The sequence below is a fragment of the Eutrigla gurnardus genome (assembly GCF_963514095.1).
Source record: "Eutrigla gurnardus genome assembly, chromosome: 5".
NCBI lineage: Eukaryota > Metazoa > Chordata > Actinopteri > Perciformes > Triglidae > Eutrigla > Eutrigla gurnardus.
In genome coordinates this window covers 18,063,052-18,085,838 of record NC_139919.1, presented here as the reverse complement: position 1 = coordinate 18,085,838, position 22,787 = coordinate 18,063,052, and the positions used below count along the sequence as shown (strand labels likewise).

Below are 22,787 nucleotides of genomic sequence, written 5' to 3'. Positions count from 1 at the left end.
GGTAAAGAATAGTGCGAGGAAGAAAGGTCTATACAGCTGGCGTAGATACAAAAGCAGGAAAGCATGAACCTCATCTCACACCTTCCCTTCTTTCATCTACTTCCCCTAATAAGCTGGTATTTTGATTCCTGGATTCCTGGCAAGCTGCCCTGTTATTCAAAGAGTTTTCAACAAGAGCATCTGTTTGAGTATTATCATAAACCTGCATGCACCCCCACCCTTCACCCCCCTCAACCCCCACCCCCCCCTATCCTCCCTCCCTTTTGCTACCGCTCTCCTTCTCCTTCCTCAGCCCCGTGCACTTGCATGTTTGTGGAAAAGGGGGTGGAGAGGGTGGATGGTGTCGGGGTTAGGGGGGCTTTTCCTTGACCCACAGAGTCAATGATACATAAGCCACATGACCAACTAGACTCATACGCACACACAGGGGGACGCACACGCCGACAGACAGACCTGCGAGCTGACTTCCAGCACATTCACAGCTCCACTGAACTTGGCCGCTTTTTTTTTTTTCTGACAGAAGAAAAGAAGAAACACACACACACACACACACACACCTCCGTGGGAGAGCTCAGATAAAGACGTGCCTTCAGTCTTGGAGTGGCGCTGTCACACTGATATACAAATACGCATTTAGACACATCCAAAGGCAGAGTCAGGGAGCCACACACACACACACACACACATATTCCCACAAATTGACACACTCACTTCTCACACACACACACACACACACACAGGGGAGCAAACAGTCTCTCTCTCTCTCTCTCCTGCTCGCTCAGCTGCTCTCTCTCCCCCTCTCTCTCTCTCCCTCCCATCCACACACACACACACACACATACACACACACATACACAAACACACACACACACCACTACAGTATATCAGCGAGTGACTAGCGGAGAGCCAGAGGGGAGTGCAGAAATGAATGTGAAGATCCTGACGCTGGTGATTGTGCTCTTGGTGTCTCTGCTGTGTTCTGCCAGTGCTGGTGAGTACAGGAGCGGCCAGCCTCGTCGCCGGTCGTCTCCCTCTGCTTTCTATTTCTCTCTCTGTTTGCCTTGTGCTTGTGCAGGCATCTGTAGTTGATCAGTTACCCAGCATGATTAGCCTTGTGTGGGCTCTAAAAGGCAGGGAAATCAGCACCTGGCTGTATACAGTACTGCACTGCAGTGGTTATACTATCTGCTATTGTACTGCCATGGCTTTTATTTTATACTTGAATGTGGTTTCTGGCTTCGATTGAGAATTTTCCTCCCTGCCTCACCTTGATCTGAGCTTCTGAGACTTGGGAGATGAAATATTAAGAGGTTTTTGTTGACGGACGTTCATGTGCGGAGCTATGAGTGATAGATAATCCTGGACGTACGGGTGACTGTTGTGGCTGTTATGAAATGTAAGATATGCATGGCACATGTTCTGTAAGGTGGAGTGAATTGGAATAATTTATGGCTTCATGAATTCCATCTGACCCAAGTGTTATATGATTATTACATGACTGTGATTGTGCAGCAGAGCAACACGGTACCTATATATGCGCGTGCCTCCTGTGGTGATGATAATGAGGACTGTAATTGTTGTACGCATCGATGAGGAGAACACAGATCCCAGATGCATGGATCGTCTCCTAAGGGGCTCAGTCTTGACGCTTTGTCACAGTAAATTTCCATAAAGTGATGCTGCGTCTCTGGAGCCATTGTTGGACTAGATAGCAATCCCAGTGTGGATCTAAAATGTCTAATATTTGGAACAAAAACAATGACTTGGGGCAAGTATACATGCGCAGGGCTATATTCATCTCTGATTGGAGTAAATGAGTTCAGAGAAATGTGGCCGGCGGGTTTACTTTGAAGACCAATGGGGAGTCTGCAGATGTGATGCAGGTAACATTGTGGTGCGAAAAAACAACAGTTAGGCCTGTGTAAATGTCTTGACCATTCATGGGAGTATCACCTACCCACCAACTACAGTGGCTTAGGAAGACACACAGACACACTGTGTTTGTATTAAATGCACGAGGAAGAGGCTGTATAAGATAAAGGAAAGATGTAGCATTGACTAGGATTATGAGATGCTATAGACACTACATCTTGGATGATACAGCCCTAGGAATACATACTGTACAATGCTGTATTGGCTATATGTTGCTAGGTGCTGTATAGACAGCTTGTGTAGACTTTGTGCTTGCTAGGTGCTGTCCACTCTGTGTATTGATCCATGGCCACAGCACTCACAGTTCCCATGCTTCCCAGCACATTCGTTACAGCGACATGCTATTTTTGTCTGAGGCTCTCAGCACATGAGTAAATGGGAAGCAATTATCTAGTATCATGGTCAGTGTCGTTTTTCACACCCTGCATGTGGCTAAGCATGTTCCACGCCTGAGAGCCCACCGTGCTACACCAGCGACTGGGAAAAACAAGGCTGCTGTGCCTCGGGGCTTTCATGGGAGCTTATCCTTCTCAACGTTGCTCAAGTCATGCCCGCTTATGTGCCTCTGTGTTCCCCCGGCTGCTACTGTAGTATCGGAGCTCCATTGACATCGAGGGAAGAGAGAGAAAGGGACTGGAAGAGAGGAGGGGATGCAAGTGTGTTGCGGCGTTGATGGGTGTGGGGAGGGATGCTAGCTGAAGTGTGTCTGCGTAGCACACGGCTCTGCTACAGTATGCGCTGTCGCGGGAAGGTGTCGGAAGAAGCTCTGCATGTAGGCAGTGGGTGTGAAGCCTTTCATCTTGAGACAAACGCTTTTCCAGTTCAGTGGGTTTTCTCTCTCTCTCTCTCTCTCTCTCCCAGGCATCTGTGTGTGGACATGTGTGTCTGAGAAAAAAGGAAGGGATGCACAGAGAGTGAGAGAGAGACAGCATGTGTGTGTGTGCAGGGAGCGGTGAATATGGAATAGAATCCGACTGCTATAGGGTGGGGAAGTGTTTATGATTGTATTTATGGATGTATTTGCATATTAGCAAGAAGTCCTGGTGCAACAGGCAAGTCAACTCCTAATGCTACTTACAATATTCATTCAGTACACTAAAGGAGCTGCTGGGGCCTTCTCTATGTAATATTAGCATCCTTTAGCAGCGCACTTCAATTACCCATCCTTGAAAAGCACTCTGGCTCAAGAGTGGGCTCCAGCTTTAGACATGTGGTATCCATAATTCATCCTGAGGCCGATCACTCTTCCTCCCCGTGTAACTCTGAAGACCGGAATATAAACAGTCGCAAAACATTCCCGTGTCTGTCATAACCTCTTAAAATATATCAAAGCTTAATTTTTTTTTCACCGCATTGAAAAAAAAAAAAACCTGCAAATCTCTTCACCTAGGGATGCAAAGGATAAAAACAATAGCAGCAGGCTCGGACATGCACGTACAGTACACACACACAAACACGCAGAGGATGTAATTGTGAGGCCTGGGTTGAACAGGTGAGCTAGAGTGTGAGGTCCAGATCAGAGCCATTATCTGCCAGAGAAATCGTCTGCTGGGGAAGGGGGGCAATTTTATGAGAGCTGCCAGCAGTGCTATTATTCCATATTAAACTTTGATGCATTGTTGGGGCTGGTTGCTCTGTGGCACGCATGCATACAACACTGTAGCCTGCCTCGCTCACATGCTCAACCAAGTGTTACCGGTCAAAGTACAGAAAAAAAGAGCAGGGGCGAGAGCAGACGCAGCCACTCATCGAAGCAACTACAGGCAGAAAACCCCGCCATGCTATTTTGTATTTTCTTAACAACATAGATATAAACCAACTGTAACCAGGAAGCTTTAAATCATAATCCCAGGTTTTTCCGATGTAAAGAAGGTGTTTGTGCTTGTGGATGTGATTATAGGCGTCGTGGAGAGAACAAACGCAGCAAAACTTTTCCAGATGTCCCGGCATAACATAATAACAGTGGGCAAACATTTGTGTCAGAGGGGGAGTGGTGGAAGGTTATTACGGGATTATGGAGAATCACAGAGCCTTTTCCTTTTCTTTCCTTTTTTTTTTGGAGGAACAGGAGCTTGTGCGCACCAGCTGGGTTTGGGACATAAACACACACACACACACACACACACACAGAGAGAGAGAGAGAGAGAGGGTCAGATGAAATCGGTTTCATGAGGAACCTGGATTTCCTCTTCCTCCAGCATTATGAGGAAATAGAGTCGGCAGCCTGCAGCATCAGTTTATCTGCTGCAGACAGCACGCACACTGAGACTTAATGCTCCATGAGTTGTATTTGGGATGTGAGTAAAGAGGGATTTGTTATCCTCTTGTTGTCTCTTGTTTGGCCTCTTCAGTAGCAGCGTTAGAACTTGTTGTGATCCACACATTAATATCCATGTTGCTCGGGTGTTGGGGTTTGACTCTTGATAATATGAGATGATATAAATGTATCAAATCTGCTATATTATTTCAACTGTGGTAGCCTTTTCTGGATATATTATGCCATTTCAACTCATATTGTTTAGCCAAGTGGGAATTATATCAGGCAGCCACATTACTGACAGCCACAATATGTCTCCTGTGGTGAAAAGAACTACGGAAAAGTCAACAAACCGCAGTACATTTACATAATATGCGATATTAACACTAACACAATCAATTAAGCTGATTTAACTTTGTACCTGCTTCCACTTGTTACAAACCACGACAAATGTGTAACAATGCAAAATTAGAAAATGTTGGCTTGTTAAATGGTGCAACGACATGGTTAGCAGTAGTTAATTAGCCAAAAAACGTTGGATTGTGGTGTTATTTTAAATATTAACAATTTTTTAAACTAAAATATTTCATTATTATGATATAAAATGATATATACAGCGATAGAAGAGTTGATCCATAGTGCCCAGCCCTATAAAATGCAACTCAGTATGGCTTTGAATTTTTATATTTTTTATAAAGGCTCTCTATGATTAACCACTTCCCATCTGTATAATATCACTCAACCAGAGCTTGGTGAATGGCACTCACCATTTCTCTGGAGTGGGTGGGAGTTGAGGAAGAGATTTAGTGAAACATCATAACTCATTTGGTAGGGATATAAGGCTAACCTTTGGGCTAACTCTCCCCGGAGAGCTCAGCTGTTGAAGACTTTGGCATGTGTGACTGCTGGGCTGCTGTAATGTAATTCAGAACCCTTTGAATGAATAAATCTACTCACTTAGATCTTCCCTTGAGAGCAAATGCAGTGAAGGGAGAAAAAAAAGCAAAAAAGGGGAGCAAAAGAAGGGCCAAGGGACAGAAAAATAAAAGGGCGGACAGGAAGAGAGGCTATCTGGGAGCCAAGAGGTTGTGTAAGCTTTCTATGGAGGAGGAAGTCACGGCTACATCAAAAACTCACAGCTGGTGATCTAGTCCGTCTTTCTGTATAAGTGGAATAACGCCACTTGCAGGGTTCAATGTTAATATGTTGTTTTCACTTGACCGGTCGGCCAAGTGTAGAAATATACTGTGCAACTAGATTCACCAGGCTGATGTGGCATTTAACTAGCCCTGGGATATCGGGCAATCCTCCTGTTCTTGGTCTGTTTAGCTGGATTACTTGTAAATTAAATTCTGACTCTATTCTGATTCCTTATGTATCCGTGTGCTGCAGTCCAGACCCCCCTTTGAGTTTTGGGGGCATAACCTGGAGGTTTGGAATGGTGGGTGTGTGGAAGGGGGTCCCGTGTTAACCAGACCTCATGTGATCACCAGACCTTATCCTCAGACCCGGGGCGCTCCTTACAACTTAATTAGAGCCAGATATTTTCAAAAACTGCTCTGTTTTCCACCAGTGACCAACATTAAAGTGATTTATGACTCTCTTTTTGAACATTAAGTGTTACATTTATTGCGGTAGTCACGGCAGATCAGATTCCTGATCAAGATCTGAGTGGACATTTTTATTAACGGGCTGCCAGGCCACAGAATAAATATTGCGGTCTTTAGGAATGCAGGTGCTTTAATGACTTTCATGCTCAATTTGTAGGAATCCAGAATGGAAAAATATGACTTTTGTGTATTGCCTTAGAGATGTCATTTGTGGGTTAAACTCAAACGTACAGCAGCTAAAACATAACGTAGGAGAGGTGGATTACTTTGGGGAATCAAATAAATCTGGTTTAGGGTATTGTCACCATTAACGTCAAACCTCTATAGGCGCTATCATGGATCAGAGAGATTTCATATAATGTATTTCCAAAATCGGGCACAGCTGGCTGTTGTTAAACAGTTCTGTAAGTCTCACATGTGATTTCATTGCTGTGAAGATGGCTGTGTGGATTCGGGCTATGGGTGGTGTAGAGGGACTTAGTGGATTTTGGGTTAATTTAGTGACTCTCCAACCCAAACTCCAAGCCTCGGGGCAACAGGATGTGCATATCACTTTATTCTCAGAGAATTATAGGATGTTGTAGTGCATCCCATGTGGCTTCAAACTGTCATGTAGCTCATGTCCTCGCCTTTAATTCAAATGCTTGAAAACGTAAGATCCCTTCCATCTTCCACAGAACCGGGGCCCTTCTGTGACAACACAGAAATCATTCATTTATGAAATCATGCATTATTCATCACAATCGCTCCGTCTTTGATCACAAATGTTACTTTCCCTGGGAGACTATTTCACACATACAGGTCCACGCTTAAACGTTGGTCAATCAAATGATCTGCCGCCGACTAATAGTGTGGGTCTCCCCACAGACAGACGGGGCCCCCTGGCTGTGTCCCCCCCGCCTCATACGCTGTTCAAGGGAGGTCAACTTCTCTCTGGGCCCCTTGAACATGAACAGATTTTTGTATAACAGGAGCAACTTAATATGTAGAACTCAGAAACATGCATCCACATCAGCCAAACAGTTCATCCTAACAGCTGATGAAAACCTTGTCAGCACAGAGAACCATTAAAGACTCAACTTTGGCTCGCCAGCAGCACAGAGCAGCTGGACCTGTCTGTCAGTAAAAATCCTTGTGAATCCTCACTAAATATCTGTGAGAGAATTGCTTACTACATTTTATTGTATGATCTTTTACAAAAGGTGCTTCTTTCCTTTACAACATCATATAAAATTCTGTTTCAGCAGACACGGTTCATTAGACAACCTAAATGTGCTTCAAGCAAAACAACTACCATACAATCAGCAAGAATTACTGGCAATTTAAAACTAAATACACTTTCCTATATATAATGAAAATTGCCCCTTAGCCAAATCCAATACATTTATTTTCTACATAGCATTTAAATGAGCTTGACTAGGGAGGGTTATAATTCAACTACAGCGCTACTTTCAGAGGTATCATGTTGATATGGTAATTTAAAAAATCCAGTTAAGCTGTAAGTGTTGGAGCCATTGTTTTTTAGTGTGGTGGAGAGGTAACACAGTCTGGTGCAATGTTGCTGCTATTTTTTCCTTTAATAGTATTGCATATGCTCTAGGGAGAAACTGTGTTCCCCCTCAGGCTTCAAAAGCTGCAGTGAACCCTGCGCAGTGACGTTTCTCTCCCTCGTTCTGTCTCTCTCTTCTCCCACATTAAAAATGGGAGAAGGCACGCAGGTTCACAGCATGGGGGGTGGGTGGGAGGGGGTAATGACAGAGGAGAGGGAGGGGCTGTGTTTCACATCTGATTAGCGTGCCCATGGAAACGGATGGTCGGAGGATCCCTTTGCCCTTGACATGCAATCTCTTGAGATTAGGGCAACGGTTGGTAGCCTTACCTACCTACTGTACTTGCCATGCGCAAAGACGTAGCCCGCTGCTGTGAACGGAAACAGCAACCCCAGCATCTCTCCTGCTCCTGCCCTCGGTTTTGAGACTCCTCAAGGAAAGGAAAGTTATAAAACGAAATCTCCCCTGAGTTTTTTTTTTCTTTTCTGACTGCTCGTGTTCTGTCTGCTCCGACCTGCAGTAACCTGGTATCCACAAATTCACCCCATCAGCTAAAGTGGGATTGTGAATAAACCAACAACAAGCAGTCAAGTGGTGAGGGGAGTCAGTGGCTTTATTAGCTGGCTCAATGCTGCTGTCAGCCCTTTGAACTCACAGCGCTCTGATCATAGCAGAGTATGCAGTCTCACACCTCATCATTTCATACACTTTCTCATTCAGGAGCATATATAACTGACTCAAAGGGACATCTGCAGAAAGCCCAGAAACTGCAGGGCTGCACAGTTTGTTTTTAATTTGTTATGTGCTCAATGAGAGTGGGGGGTTGTTTTCAGAGCAGGACGGACAAGGGGTTAATTTTAAAAGCAGCAGTAATGGGAGAAACTTTTCATGCACTTTGGTTTCCTCACTGGAGTTTGGAGTTTTGTATAGACAAAGCCAGCCTTCAACTCGGCCACAAGCCTAGCATTATCACAATACAACAATGCTGAATATCAAACAGTCCCCGACAGAAATAAAAGAAAGTGCTCATGACCAAAGCACCCCCCCTCCTCCCCCCTGAGAGGAACACTCACAGGCCAAGTGCGGTGGCCCACAGTGGGGGCTAAAAAACATCGCAGTCACAGTCAGGGATTCAGACTGTGTGCAGGGAAATCTGTAAATTGAGAACCTGGTCGATTTCAGCTGACAATGTCATTCTTTTTGCTCCAAACTGAGCGCCTTTCATGGTGGCTGCCATGGTAACATGGTCTGGAAGTCGGCAAGCAATTGGTACCAGTTTCTGCCAAGGACCAGACTTACTGGTAGGCATGCGATAAGCAGCATTTCCGACACTTAATGTTGGATTGTGAGAGCTGAACAACAAGGGACTGCCTCCTTCGTTGGGCAGCATTCCATATGTGCAGGATGAATATGTGGGGAGGCTATCAAGCCGTGAGCAAATCCTCAGTGCGATGCTGAAGCACGTTAAAGGAATGTTTGGCTTGTATATAGCACAATTAACACATCTCATCCATGGCTAAATAATCCTGATCCCCTAATGTGCTTATGCAGTGAGAAGCATCTTTGCCCATGGCATGTCTCTGTCTGGCTGTGTGGGTTAGTATGTCTGTGGTAATGGCACGCTATAGAGGGATTCATTAGCTAAAGCTACTTTTAGTGAATGAAGGAGGGATGCCCATGATGGAGACAGCAAGCCTGCTCCCCCAACGTCATGGAAATAACCATAGCTACACACACCAGGGCATTTATTCTTCCTCTCTTCCACTAACACAAATATTGCTCTGTTACCCATAAGGATTACACACACATAATGAGCAACAACTAACTCCCATATAGACACAAATAATTCTGTGGTCTTTATCTTTTGTTTTTGTCTACTGTCCAAGTCCTTGGTTTGCTTTTGCAACACAATGCAAATCCACCATTATATTTGAATTTTGTTAAGGAAAGCTTTAATATCAACGGAAAATTACAACCATGAAAAGAGGGCAAGCCTTAACTGGGTCTCAGATTTAGTCCAGTCGTCGTGCTTATAGGGAGTTCAGATAGAAGAGTCTGCAGCTATTCTTTGAGATAAATGCTAACAAGCTAACAAGGTCCACCCCTTCACTTAAGCAGGTGGCTGGCAGGCAAGACACAGGAACTTGGTTTGGGTCTTGAGGACTTGTAGCATTAAGTCACCGACTTATAAACTGTACACACACTGCACTGATACATATCTATAACGTCACTACCAACTTCAAACTCATCATCACACACACACACACACACACACACACACACACACACACACACACACACACACACACACACACACACACACACACACACACACACACACACACACACACACACACACTATCTCTCTCTCGTGACCAGATATTCGCTAATGTTTCACCGGGCTTACAATACACTAAACTGACAACTTTGCAGCTGAACTAATTGATGAAGTGGAGACTTACTGGGAAAGTAGCTGCATGTCTCAATGACAATGCATATGCGAGTCACCCAGACAGGTGAACTGGGGCATCAAATGCCTGTTTTGTCCCTCCACTGCAGCTGGTGATAAATTATGGCTCAAACCTGTTTGTAAGTCACTTATCATTGCAGCTAGGTGGCTTGTCTGGCACGTCAACCTCAGGCACTAATCTTGTCAGTTAACACATAATGATCAGTTAATAAGGGTCAGCTATCGGCGAGAAAAACCTACTTAGCATCCCTACATGACGAGGATGATATTGAAATCATTAGCTTAGCAAGGAGCATTTAATATCTTGGTAATCCATCCATTAGTAAACTGACGACAAAAGTCAACCAATGGAGCTAGAGGAAACGACAGGGAATCACATCAAGTCAGTAAATTCATCCTCTGGGGAACATGAATGTGTGTAAATCAATAAACTCATGTCAATCCAGTGAGAAATATGTATGGTGTAAAGGTGTCAGACAAGTGATGCAGGGACAGGAATGAAACAGAGGAGGGACAAAAATCTTTTTGAGACACTCAATTAACCGAGAAAACGGATCAATGAGATTGCACGCAAATTGATTCATAATCAGTGTGACTGTGAGTGATGAGCGGGACAAACAAATAAGATGCAAGAGGACAGCAAAATCAATTTGCAGTAAAACAGAAAAGATTAAACACAGCAAGGATTAAATTTTGGTGGCCATGCTTGTCTGTGCGTGTTTACATTTGTCATTACATTTTACAGTTTCTAAACTATGATCACAGTGCTCTGCTGTCAGACTCACAGGCTGGCATAGTTTAATCTCTTCTTATAGCAGAAAAAAAAAACATTGTGCTGTGGCTGCATTCACAAGTGTAGACATTTGTTACGTGGTGGTTTTGGCAGTGGATGCACACAAATCAGCTTTACGACTATTAATAAGCAGCTCTGGCTCATTTGCCGTGCTGTCTGTGTTCCTGCATGACACCCAGCGATGTGATATACTGTTTGCTCTTGCCAGCCATGAGGGCAGTTGATGAACTTGGCATTAATCCAGAGGACAGCAGTTTCTCTTCTCTGACTAGATGGACAAGTGCTAGAAGATGTATATCTCTCCAGACTCCACTGACGGACTCTTTGCAGCATCAACAGGGATTAAGCTGTCAGTATTCCACTTTCCACTGGGCCATAATAAGACAGAAAGCCGGCCATTTGAAAAACACAACATAACAGGGATCACCTTAGGAGGTGGTGGTGAAACTAGGTCGGGAAATCAGGGAGCAGCCAACCAGCTATTCATCATTAGATGGAGACTGGCCAGTTTGTGACACTGTCAACTATTCTCTTCTCTGCATGACGACCACTTCTGTCTCTCCTCTTCTACCTTCACTTTTAAAGGAGGCGGCAGCAGCAGTAGCAATAAACAGGCATTCCTGGAATTCCCCCTTTATTAAACTTAAATTAGGGACTTACCGATAGGGGGAAGAAGTGTTGAGATTTGTTGGAAAGAGGGCAAAAGCAGGGCTCCGAGGTCATCAGAAACAGAGATAAGATGCTTATTATTGTAAGACATATGTTATCCTGCCATTTTACTGTTTTACCAGCGGAACATAAACACGGGAACCTCTCATGGGAAAAGATCAAATGGGATAGTATAGAGCCTGGATCCAATATCAGAGCAATAAGATATCCTTGTTTATGGAGCTACAATATGCATTAACCAATGATCGACCTGCCATGGAAACAATCAAAAGGTCTTATCCAGATGCAACAGATGCTGCCACATTCAATTTCTGAATTCCTCTACAGATGGGTAGAGGAACAAAGCTAGCTGTTGCTATGTGTCATATCTGTCACATCGAGATTCTTTCCCTACAGGCTGCAAGTTAATCTATACCGCCAGCGTTATCACGGAGGCCGACTTATTTTTAGCAGCTTTCATTACACTTTTCTATCCTGTAGCCAGATTGGATGGGTTGAGATTTGTCAGGAGAATCACATGATGTACTCCCTTCAAACCACGGTGCCGATCAGCGGCTGACAGCTTGCTATGGCTGGAGACATCTAAATTGTCTCATTATGGACCTGGGTTATGACAGGCTGAGCAACCCTGTGAGAGGAACAGCAGATGAGTTGTGTGAGCAGAGGTGCAATTACTTTATCGTCGTGCAGTGCAGTGCAGTGTGTGCGTGTGTGTGTGTGTGCACATAGTGACTGAATGCTTTTCCATGCATGCGTTTGCAGCACCTCTAAAATGAGCCGTGGCTCAAAAATCCCCTGCAGTTGGGCGTTGTTGTGTAGCAGTGTAGTTACTGCAGGTATCACTCTGAGACATTTAAGGTGTCGAGAAGCTTTAACCGAAGCGCTTGCTGAATGGTCAGTGTCTGAAACCCCCACAGCCTTTTCAGGGTTTGAATCTGACAGGTTATGTAACCACCGACAATTTGACAACAGCGCTCACCTCATGCGGCAGTCGGTTGGGTGTGTGGAGGTGAGAATGTAGGCAGGATTTTAACTTCTCTCTCAAGCTCTTTGTTCATTTTTCACTAACTACTTCAGGCACATTCTCATGTGCACAACAGAGTACAACACCATGATCGTCTTCACAGAGTTTTCTCTGTTAGAACAATGTCAAGACTTTACTTTCCACCTGCAGCTGTGACTAGAGTTGTGCTTCAATCACTCTCAAGATGATTTAATGTTCATCTTGATACATGGTCTGCGATATCATACAAAAACAATGCAGTTAACGACTCAATTCAGTCTGACATGTGATGTGATCCGATTCATCTCTGATTCAATCAGATTTAGTTTAACTGAATACCAATTAAGTCAATCATATATCAATATGGCTCACTGCATCACATAAAGATCTAAGCTAGCGATGCTAATTTGATAACACTTGCTAATACTTCGCCAACGAGCCAAAGAAGGTAGTCGATCTCTTGTGAACTGCTCTTGAGTGTAATTTAACCTCCTGCATACAAAACGCCTGACACATCTTAATCCCATTTGTTTTTGTAACTTCATAGTTTAACGCCAAGCTAGCTGTGCCCTAGTGACCACCGATTACATGCATGACTGCTCCTGCCTCCCCTCTTTGCAGCGGCGAGGCGGGACCATGTCTAGCTGGCGTCTCCCCGAGACGATAGACTGTTACATTCGTAAAGAGAATCAATCTAGTTGTATAGACCATAGGCTATCGTTTATATGACAAACAACAAGGTCGCTGCTGTATTTGTGCCTATATGATGTTATTTTGAGTGTTGATGGAGCAGCCACAGGGTTAGCTTCAATTGCTCTGAACTCATTCAGAAAACAGGCATTTTAGAAGTGATTTGCTTATCGTCTTGGAGACAGACCTAACAAAGCATGAGTTTTAACAAATTGTCGTAATTATGTAGATAGTTTTCTTGCAATTAAAACACAACAAATTGTTTGATTTGGGTTCATACGGCTGTAGTAAACCAGCCGATGTGTGGCTTGCTATTCACAGTGAATCCAGCTCAATGAAATCCACTGAGCACCCCTGGGTGATGTTATAATTCAGACAGGACACCATTTGATTACGCGGTGTATCTGGGACTTCCACAGTATGTACAAAGCAGCAATGGTTATTTCAGCCATGATTGCTGTACATATATCCCCCTCCCCCTGTATCTAGTGTGACAGGTGACATGAATAAACACAACTGATCTCATGGTCAAACTTGCGAAAGCAAGGAGAAAATTTGCTTGGTGTGAACGTACCTTTAGACCTTTCCAAGGGGGATAAGTTAATTTTTACACCCAAAGCTGTGACCAATTGAAACGGCTAAAACAACTTCTGCATTAAGATGCAGTCGTACGAAACTGCATTCGAACCAGTTTATTTCAAGCATATCGACTGCAGCCTTGTGTTTCTATGTGTCAGGATGCTGACAGTGTTTCAGGGTTGAGCAGAAGCAGGGCCCCCACGTTAAACTCAATACACAGAGTGTATTCACATTCAACCCCCTGGATTTGAAAGAAATGAGCTGAATGCCTTCAGAATGTGTCAACGGCCCTCATTCACAGAGTATCTGGAACAATAACAAAAGGATAATGCACAGATTAGTGCTCCTAGGGGCAAAGATGGGCTTTGGATGCGGAAATATGCAACAGAGACTTTGCCTCCTGCAGATGAATTAGCCCACTGTTCACCGGCAAATATAGTGTGTAATGTGCTTGTGGAGAAAGATTAGTGTGGAGGAACTTGAGATGTCTGGCACTTCAGGGATATACTTCGACAACATTCAACAAGCTGTCTCGCTCAGATGTGCACTTCACCGCCATTTAAACCTGAAGGCTAGAAACACTTCTATTTTTCCTCTATTTCTATGGAGAGCTGTTCTTTTATAAATGTCATCAATATGCCACAGCTGAAGGTCAATAAGGCTGCGGAGAGCCTTTGCCTTCCTCATAATGGTGTTTTGAAGAAAGCTGTATTCAAAGAAGTTGATCTTCACTATAAGAGAAGTCTGAGTTCTTTTTTCACACAGCAGACAGGTTTTACAGACAGTTTTTAACACTGAGCCTTGTTCATATAACAGACTCAAGTATCGCCACTCTGTCACAACACAGACACTAACTGATGGAGCCTAGTATCATTGTGGCTTTTGTATGCTTCTCCCCTGCTGTCCTCAGTATACTCAACGCTTTTCCAAACCTCTGCAGTCGACAGGCAGACTTATCTTAAGCTGTGTCCTCACCCAAGCCCTCGTGAACCAGAGGAAGGTCATTCACTTGGGAATTTTAGAAGCGGTGCCAGTGTCTCTGAGGAAAGGAGACAGGAATGTCCTGAACCCATGTGACTGATTACAATCATATTTTTTGATAGGAAATACCCAATGGCGATGTGTTTCTTTGGCCAAAAAGGGGATAGTTTGGCTCTGAAGGAGTCATAGAAATGCAGAAGGGTTCATGGGATATAAAATCAAAATTTCAATTTTAAACCACTGAGATATTTAAGCACTTTAACATACCCAAATAAAGCACCGTGCTCTGCTTTTACTCACGTTTTATTGGACTAAATAACTGGCTGTAGTGTGAAAGTGCACTCACGTAAAATATCCTATTACAAGAAAAGATATTGCAGCAAAACATTCTTTAAAAATATCTGGATCGCAAAGAGGAGGTCTTTCACTTTATGATAGGTTGAAAGGTCGACGAGACACTTAAGGTGGACCAAACCATTTGGAAAAGAGGGGCTTAAGGGGATCAGGCCACACTTATTGAGAGATGACTGAGAACATCTGGGAGCACTCTCAAGCACACATGTACTCACACACACCTAAGACATTCACACACATTCTGACACAGACACGGCGTTATTAAACTAATCTCTAATCTTGGATCAAACACTGCGACAGGATGCATCTCCACATGGTCCGGTGCTGTGCGGTGTTTGTAATCCTGAAGGAGAGTGACGGAGACATGAGACACACGGGTTTGGGTTTCTCGTCTATCTGCTGTGATTCGGTTCCACCGTGCTGACCTGATGAACCACAATGCTGGGTGGGCTTGCAGAGGCCCACACACACTCTCACACACACTTATCTATATTTGTCTCTTGTTTCCTCATCCATTACCACTGCCATACTTTGCTACACATTTTCCGCCTGCACTGATGGATCTAGCTGATAATCAAAATGTGATACTCCGGGTGTACTGGAGCAAACATCTAACTGGTCTCTCCTCTATGTGTGTCCTACAGGTCCCATGGCCTCCACGGAGCATGGCAGAGAGCTGGAAGAGGCAGCCACAGTGAGAAAAATGGTCCAACAAAACCCTGCGAGGGGTGGTCAGACCCACAGACCAGCTGGCTGGAAGAGGAGACGCCCACGGCCACGTCTTTCCCACAAGGGGCCCATGCCGTTCTAGAGCAAGGTACGTTTATAGCAGTGAGGTGAAAAGACACGTTTTGTTTACATCAAACCTGTGATAAAACGGTCAGTGTCACAAGGTAAAGGGAGATTCTCATGAAATAGTATGTGCTTATCATCGCTGCATCGGGCCAGCTTTCTGTCAAGGCAGAGCCAGATAATATGAGCAAAAGCACTTCCCGATATATATTAAATCACATCTGCTGACGAGTGAGGAAGCACAATTTCAAAGAGGAATTTCCTAAGAGGAAAATGATGTGGAGTCTTAAAATACTTTTCGGCAGAATGAGTTCGGATGTTTTCGATGACGAATGGGAAACTCACTCTAACAGCAACACTGGGAACTCTGCGGCCAGACTCAACTCCAACACAAGGATGTTATTGTTGGCACTGAAAATAAGAGCATGTCTTAACAGATTATTGGACTTTAGCCTACCAGCTTACATGCCTTCATAGTAACACAGAGGTTGTTTTTAAGTCCATTTCATTTATTTCCTCATATGGGAGACAGTTGTACTTAGAAACTTCAACTTTGAGCCAATTCAGCCAGCATAAATCTTTTTTCTTCAAATGATTAAGTTAATTAAACCCCTTTCTCCAAAGATAACATTTTGTGGAGTTGGGTTTCCAAGCTGCGGCGCTTTTATCGTGATGGAATGTTTAACTTGCTGTCAAGTAAAATAAGTCTTTGTGTGAAAACTCTTTCATCCAAAATCAGAGACAATATTTTACTTTTCACCTTTTCACAGTTTGATTTTTTTTTCTGAACCAAAACAAACTGTATTTCTATAAAAACAGATCAAGCTTCATTTAGAAACTAAGGCATACTACCACGTATTACACAAAATGATCAAATTTACAGTATATACAGATTAGAACTCTGCTTTACACTTGCTAATGTTAGCATATACTTAGTGTGATTTGTCTTTGAATGGAAGGCAAAAGCAGCACAATTATGTTCCTGCATTAAGGGCCCACTCACACAAGGCCATCCCTTCTGTGCCTCGGCACGATTGGGCCTAAAGTCTGGATTGTTTGACTAGTGTGAGTGCTCCATTCTCTACTGAAGAAGGGTACTCGGTACCCGCTTCCTCGGCCCCGGTACGATTGGAAGAGGTGGATTTCAACACGGTACGGTTAAAGCAAGAGCACATGCATGAGTACGCAATGTGGAGCCGGATGACGTAGGCTTTAATCGATAGGCCGTCCCTCTCATTATGCTCAGTGTTCAACAAGCCGGCGCGGGACAGGGGAGGGGGGACAATCGTGCCAAGGCTAATATAGATCAACTGGCCCTGGTGTGAGTGCACCCTAAGAAGTCATTCACATGTCTCTTCCAGACGCTGTGAGAGACAGGGAAACTCGAGAACACACAATATCCCCACAGGAGGTGCCGACCATACAACGCTGACCTGCACTGGGGTGCCATAAATCAAAGCCGTAGTGAGAGGAGGCTGCAGCCAGAGAGTGTCAAGGCATGGTTAATCAGTTTTAAGTAAAAGGGATCAAAGTTTGGAAGATCTTTTCTCTAAAAATTGCCACAGAGGTTTTTACAATCTATAGCTAATTTTAGATCATTATTGTTTTTTTTGTATTTTTAAAAGGTTAGACGTCTTTGGAACTGACTCCTGCTTTCAATACGGGACTCTAGAGGCTCAGCACAATGGTGAAAACAATGAGCAAGGACGGAACCAGGGCAGGCTGCACTTGAAGGACAACTTGGGTCCTCCAACTTTCCTCAGTCTGCTAATAAAATGTGAGAATCCTCTCTGGGAGTTGAGCCGTGAGAACGTTCAATGGCCAGTGCCAGAATGCTGGCCACAAAGTGCAGGGAGCTTCAGGAAGCTGTGAACCTCAGTAAAAGAGAACGGCTCAGTGAGTCACAATGCTTCCTCTGCAAACAGCTCTTAAACCACAACATGCTGAAGATTTCCTTTTTTTTGTTAGCGGACCACTCTGCCTACTCATTCTTGTTAAGTTCATAGTTCACATTGTTCAAGGTTTTTTTTTTCACATACCATGCCAATTTACCCCACCCTGACCTCAGTGGGAACCAGGCTAGCCCTTAAAAGTAAATGATCCATGGAGGTAAACTTTGTCAATGTTCAGTCGCAGTTTGTTCTTAATGCATCAGTACGATGACTGAAGGAATTAAGTCTTAAAGCATTGTTTCATCTGTCGGCATTGAAAGGCTGTGTTATTCCTCATGTGTCCTGCTTTCTTCTTCAGTCCGATCTAATGATGGGAAAAACACCTATTGAAGCAGCTGGAGATCCATTTTGTTTGATCAAAGCTAGATTTCAATGGAGACATCCAGCAGAGGGCTGGCGAGACTCCTAGGCAGACAGACTCCATGCGATATATCATTATTGGCCTGAACTTAATTACTGCGCTGCTAAAGTACAGATTAAGAGCAGTGATTGACTTGACAGTGTCCATCCGCCAACTCGATGCTATTTAGCAACGTCTCTCCTTTTCAGCGTCAAAAGCAGCTCGTCTTTTATTCCCTGAGACACCTGAGGTGAAGTTTGACTTTTCAGCATTACACATTCCAGATGTGAGCGAATCCCAGAAGAAAGATGGCGACCCGGGTCATCCACTTTGAGCATCTGAGCAGACTCCGAGCCAAACGTGCCATTACGACTCTTAGATCTAAGCCATGCCAGTGACAGTCTAAAAGACGACAGGATATTACAGATTTTCAAGCCACGGGCAATTTCTTAAAACCCCCTTGAGACCTTGAGTGTGAGTAAGCTCGGTGAATGACTCTTTCATCAAAACAGTGTACGGGTCTGCAACTCTTCCCATACACTCGCTCTGTGATGCAGAGTGACTTCAAGGGCCTGCTGCACTGAGATCATACCACCGACACAAGAAGCACAAAGGACAACAACAACTCAGTGGAGATAAGATGTATGGAACATCAGTTCTCGGGGCATTACACAAGCACAGAAATATGCCATTTTGAACCAAGAGAAGGCTCTTATCAATGAATGAACCTTGTTGTCATGAAACAAACCTTACTGAAATCTTGTGGATTTATCGCAGAAAAGGAGAAGATAAAAGGCGAGGGAAGATTTCCTCATTGTTAAGGAGTGACCCAGTGCCCAGAGTGTGGAATAATGTGCTTGTGTTTTCTACGGCGAGATATCAATTTGTTTTTCTTACTCCCGGCTGCACGTTTCTATCAAAGAATCAGGTTGAAACATGTCCGGGTAAACCTTTTATTCACTGTTTTCTAGTTGGAAGATAACATAGGGTATAACACAGTGAAAGCTCTGGTGGGAAAACTCCCTGAGGTGCGTCATATTGGAAAGGAAATTGAAATGTCTGCAGGACTCATGAAATGATTTTTAGGAAACAAAAACAAAGAAAACACCACATGCTGATCGCAATTTTTCTTTTTTCTTTTCCTGTTTTGCAGGCACTGCTTTGAGCGCCCTCCCCCAGGTTCTGATTTCTATGCTCTTCCTTTGCCTTGGGGGGCCTTGCTACAAAAGGGCCGACGCTTGCCCAGCCTGAAGAGTGATGTCCATAGCACCTGCTGGTTCTTCAAGCAACTCTGTCCACAAAAAGATCTGGACAAGCCGCTCACCCTCAGCTCTAGGAGGAAATTGGGGGCAGGGAAGGGGGGTGGGGGTGGGGGATATGGAGCCCGAGCTATCAGACTCTATTTCTCTGTCTCTCTCTTTCTCTTACTCCCTCACTACTTATCTATCTCTGTCTTCTCCCAAATGTTTTTTTTTACGTTTTTTCAATTTTCCTGTCATTTGCTTAGTAGAACCCAAATCATCAAGCGATCTCCCTGAGTGTATCACACACTTTGCATGACATGTGGTGGAGAGGGAGAGCCCAGTCAAAACAACCTCAGTCTTAAAGCATCCGTCATTTCTCCACGGTGTGGTGTTCCCATCTCTCAGATCCAAGGTTACTGCAGCCGCTAGTTTCATTGCTGTGTAGCTACTTAACGGCTTTAGTTGCGGGAAAGAGCAAGTGGAAGGGCGGTATCAGTTTTAATAGTTGACAATAGCCAATATTAAGTTCACTAATGATACTCTGGATGTCTGCTGCAAAAAAAAGCAATTTGAGGTGTTTAAAATGGAAGAGCGGGACATTTGAATGGCATTATTTCCATCACTTAATCATCATTATTCGCGGTGCTTTGTACTAATGACAATACGTACACATGCAAAGTTAAGTAGGACTGAAAGGAGAACACATATTGACAAAACAATCTATTTAAGTGACAGTAATTCGTTCATTTGAGAGATTCTTTAATCCAAAGCTATTTTGGTGTTTCTGAACTCATTAACACCTTAGGGGGTGGGGGGGTGGGGGGGGGTTAGCGACGCGCTCAAGGTTACTGTAACATGTCCCACCTTGGATGAGTCCTTTGACCCTAAATCCCAATCCTGTCCCCAATCCCAAGCCTTCTCACCACACTGCTGCCCTGCGCAGCTGCTCTACACGACTGTTAACTGGCAGAGGCGGTCTGCCCCACCGACAGGCTGCCTTGCCTTTTAATGAAGTGCCAAATAATAACCTTCTCCACAATGCTGCCAGGAACGAAGGAATGAAAGGTTAGGGAAAAACACATTACCTCTAGTTTGAAGTCTTGATACACTGACACATTATGCATTTTTAAATTTCTGCAAACAGAAATCCCACGTCAGACAATGTTAGCGAGGATCAACTTAAATTAGACCAAAAAAAATAGAAGGAGAAACCGTTTTCAAAGCAAATATCTGCTAAGTTGATATGTCACCGTGATCAGCCTACCACTAGTACTGTGGCTGTTTTAATATTCAGCATAAGGCTAGTTTGACCCTTCGACCGAAATCTTTCACTCACAAAATGCTATGCCTTTCCATCATACTGGAATATATTACTGTTTATGTTGATTTCTGTGTTTAAGTAGTTTTATTTCTTTTTCTCAGGGTGCTGTGATAGAGGCTTGTACTAGAGCAGTCTATTTTGTGCATTTATTTAAAAAAACACAACATTTTTATGAGCATATTTTCTTATATTTCCTTACTCTCCCTATGTATTCACCAATATACCCATGTATCCAGATTCAGTCCTTTTCTATTCATGATCCTTTCCCTACATTATCTTAGGTACAGTTGCCTTTCTAGTCTGCCCTACCACAGCACAGGTGGTCGTGGCTTTGATCATTATGCTCATTAAATCCTGGAGTTAATCTTTCTCAGATGGATCTCCCCAAGGCTGGCTAGGGCCACTTAGTCTGAGCTCATTGTTAAATTGGCTTAGACTGAAACCACACCCTTCCCCCCCTTTTCCAATCCTCAGACCCCTGCTGATTCAGCGTGTAACCATGTAACATATTAGGACTGTAACCTGTAGAGCAGCCACCTTGCAATCGTTTGTTGTGTATTGGGTGTGCAAAGCAACTATCTGGGTGTTTTTTCATTCAGATTTCAAGTGAAAATCTGATTTCAATCCACTGCGATTCAATCAACACACTCTGATTTCAAGTCAAGTTTTGACCACATAAGCAACTGGCAGGTTAACCTAGATTTCCAATACCTTTTCCCTCTCGCCATGTCTCATGCAAATATTATAATAAAAAGCAGTCTTCTCAGTCCCAGCATGAGAAGCTTTTATTAAGAGAGCATCTGAAATCACAGTGGTAATCCACCCAGCCAAGATCACCTTGATTAAAAATGTATTAAATCCTAGGGCACTGTGAAGAGTAATAATTTCAGTCCCACCATTATTTTTTCATGCCCTTTCAGACAGAGATGTAGATTTCATTAATGCTCCTTGGGAGTGAGACAGCTTTGCTCAGGATGTCTCATGTATTATTTGGGGAAGATAGTAGGAAGATATGAGCTGGGGATGGAAGTTCAAAGCCGCCGGAGTTTGGATGCCGAAAGTAGACTGGGTCATGACAAGGGGTTCAAATCAATATTTCCCCATCTCAGAAGTTATTATTACGGAGCCGAGCAACGTCTGTATCCGCACTGTTCTTCATGAATGTATCCTCACCATCTGCACCAGTCACGCTGCCCTTTCAGAGACCAGAGCAAACCAATGTTTATGTAAAGCACTCTTTTTAATCTTGGTTATCAGTTGAATCCAAAAAAAAAAAAGAAAAATGAAACGCCAAATATCCCACTGATCCAAAGCCTCCGGTGTCAACTAGTCCCAACGAATAGACGTGGCTTTGCTCCAAGACCTCTCTGTATGGGTTCGCAAGGCTGCACTTTTGCAATTCCATTATGCTGCTGGAAGAATACACCCTGAAAACAAGAGTCTCTTGGTATGGAATGGTTTTCCAGTGTATTGTGACAATTTTTTTGTCTGATTCTTGTCTAGCTGGTTGTCCAAAGCTTACTTTTTGAATACAGTGTAAAGCTGTATCTTTTGTGGATGTAACAAAATAAAAAAGTAGTCTGCAGGACAATATGTCGTGGACACGTGAAAGCTTTCAGGCATTCTTTTCTTGTAGATCATAGCCCACAGCCCCCCCTGCACATCAGGTTAATGGGCCTTGTGGTGTGGAAGGACAAGCACGTCCAGGCTCAAACTGAAATGGTAAACCAATACATTATGCTCGGGGAGCAAAACCATTTTCCTTAATGGTCTTTTCCAGCAAGGCTTACACAAGAGAAACGATTCCTATCATGTCAATGTTTCCTCTCCAGTTCCTCTTCTCTGTGACCATCACAAGGCCTGAGTAATGTTCCTATGCACTTGTTAGCATGTTTTCCTGGTAGAAAAATGTTTGTTCTGAGAACTTGCCCTTTGTATTTAGTTCTTTTTGTCCAAATGCATTTGGCTTGGAGCGTGTAAGGAAGGAGGGAGGTGGGGGGGATGAGCAGAGGTAGATTTGTGTTACAGATGGAGACAAGAATAAGCTAGCAGCAGGTTTGAAAATATTAGCTTAGCTATTGATCTCCGTTTCCCAATAACGACACAACCCCCACACAAAGTGATCACAGAAAAACAGAAGGTTTTTAAGTTGTTTTTTTTATCCTATCGTCATTCTACACTCAGTTCTCTACCAGATAAAATTCCTTAAAAATGACAAACTCAAAACATTTCACTCGCTGTGGAAATGAA

General features: G+C 43.7%; 1 protein-coding gene across 1 annotated transcript; it reads left to right on the top strand.

The window, feature by feature from the left end:
- The first annotated feature begins 607 nt into the window (after window positions 1-607).
- On the top strand, window positions 608-21,768 carry apln (apelin). Its single transcript, XM_084009196.1, has 3 exons — window positions 608-991; window positions 15,533-15,705; window positions 19,126-21,768. Exons 1-2 carry the CDS (start codon window positions 925-927, stop codon window positions 15,697-15,699), a joined length of 234 nt encoding a protein of 77 aa, XP_083865322.1. The 5' UTR covers window positions 608-924; the 3' UTR covers window positions 15,700-15,705; window positions 19,126-21,768.
- Window positions 21,769-22,787: the final 1,019 nt, after the last annotated feature.

Excerpts from the sequence above, each read along its gene's own strand:
- apln (XM_084009196.1), top strand. The coding sequence starts at position 925 with ATGAATGTGAAGATCCTGACGCTGGTGATTGTGCTCTTGGTGTCTCTG. Across the intron at positions 992-15,532 it reads GCTGTGTTCTGCCAGTGCTG|GTCCCATGGCCTCCACGGAG; the intron begins GTGAGTACAGGA and ends TGTGTCCTACAG.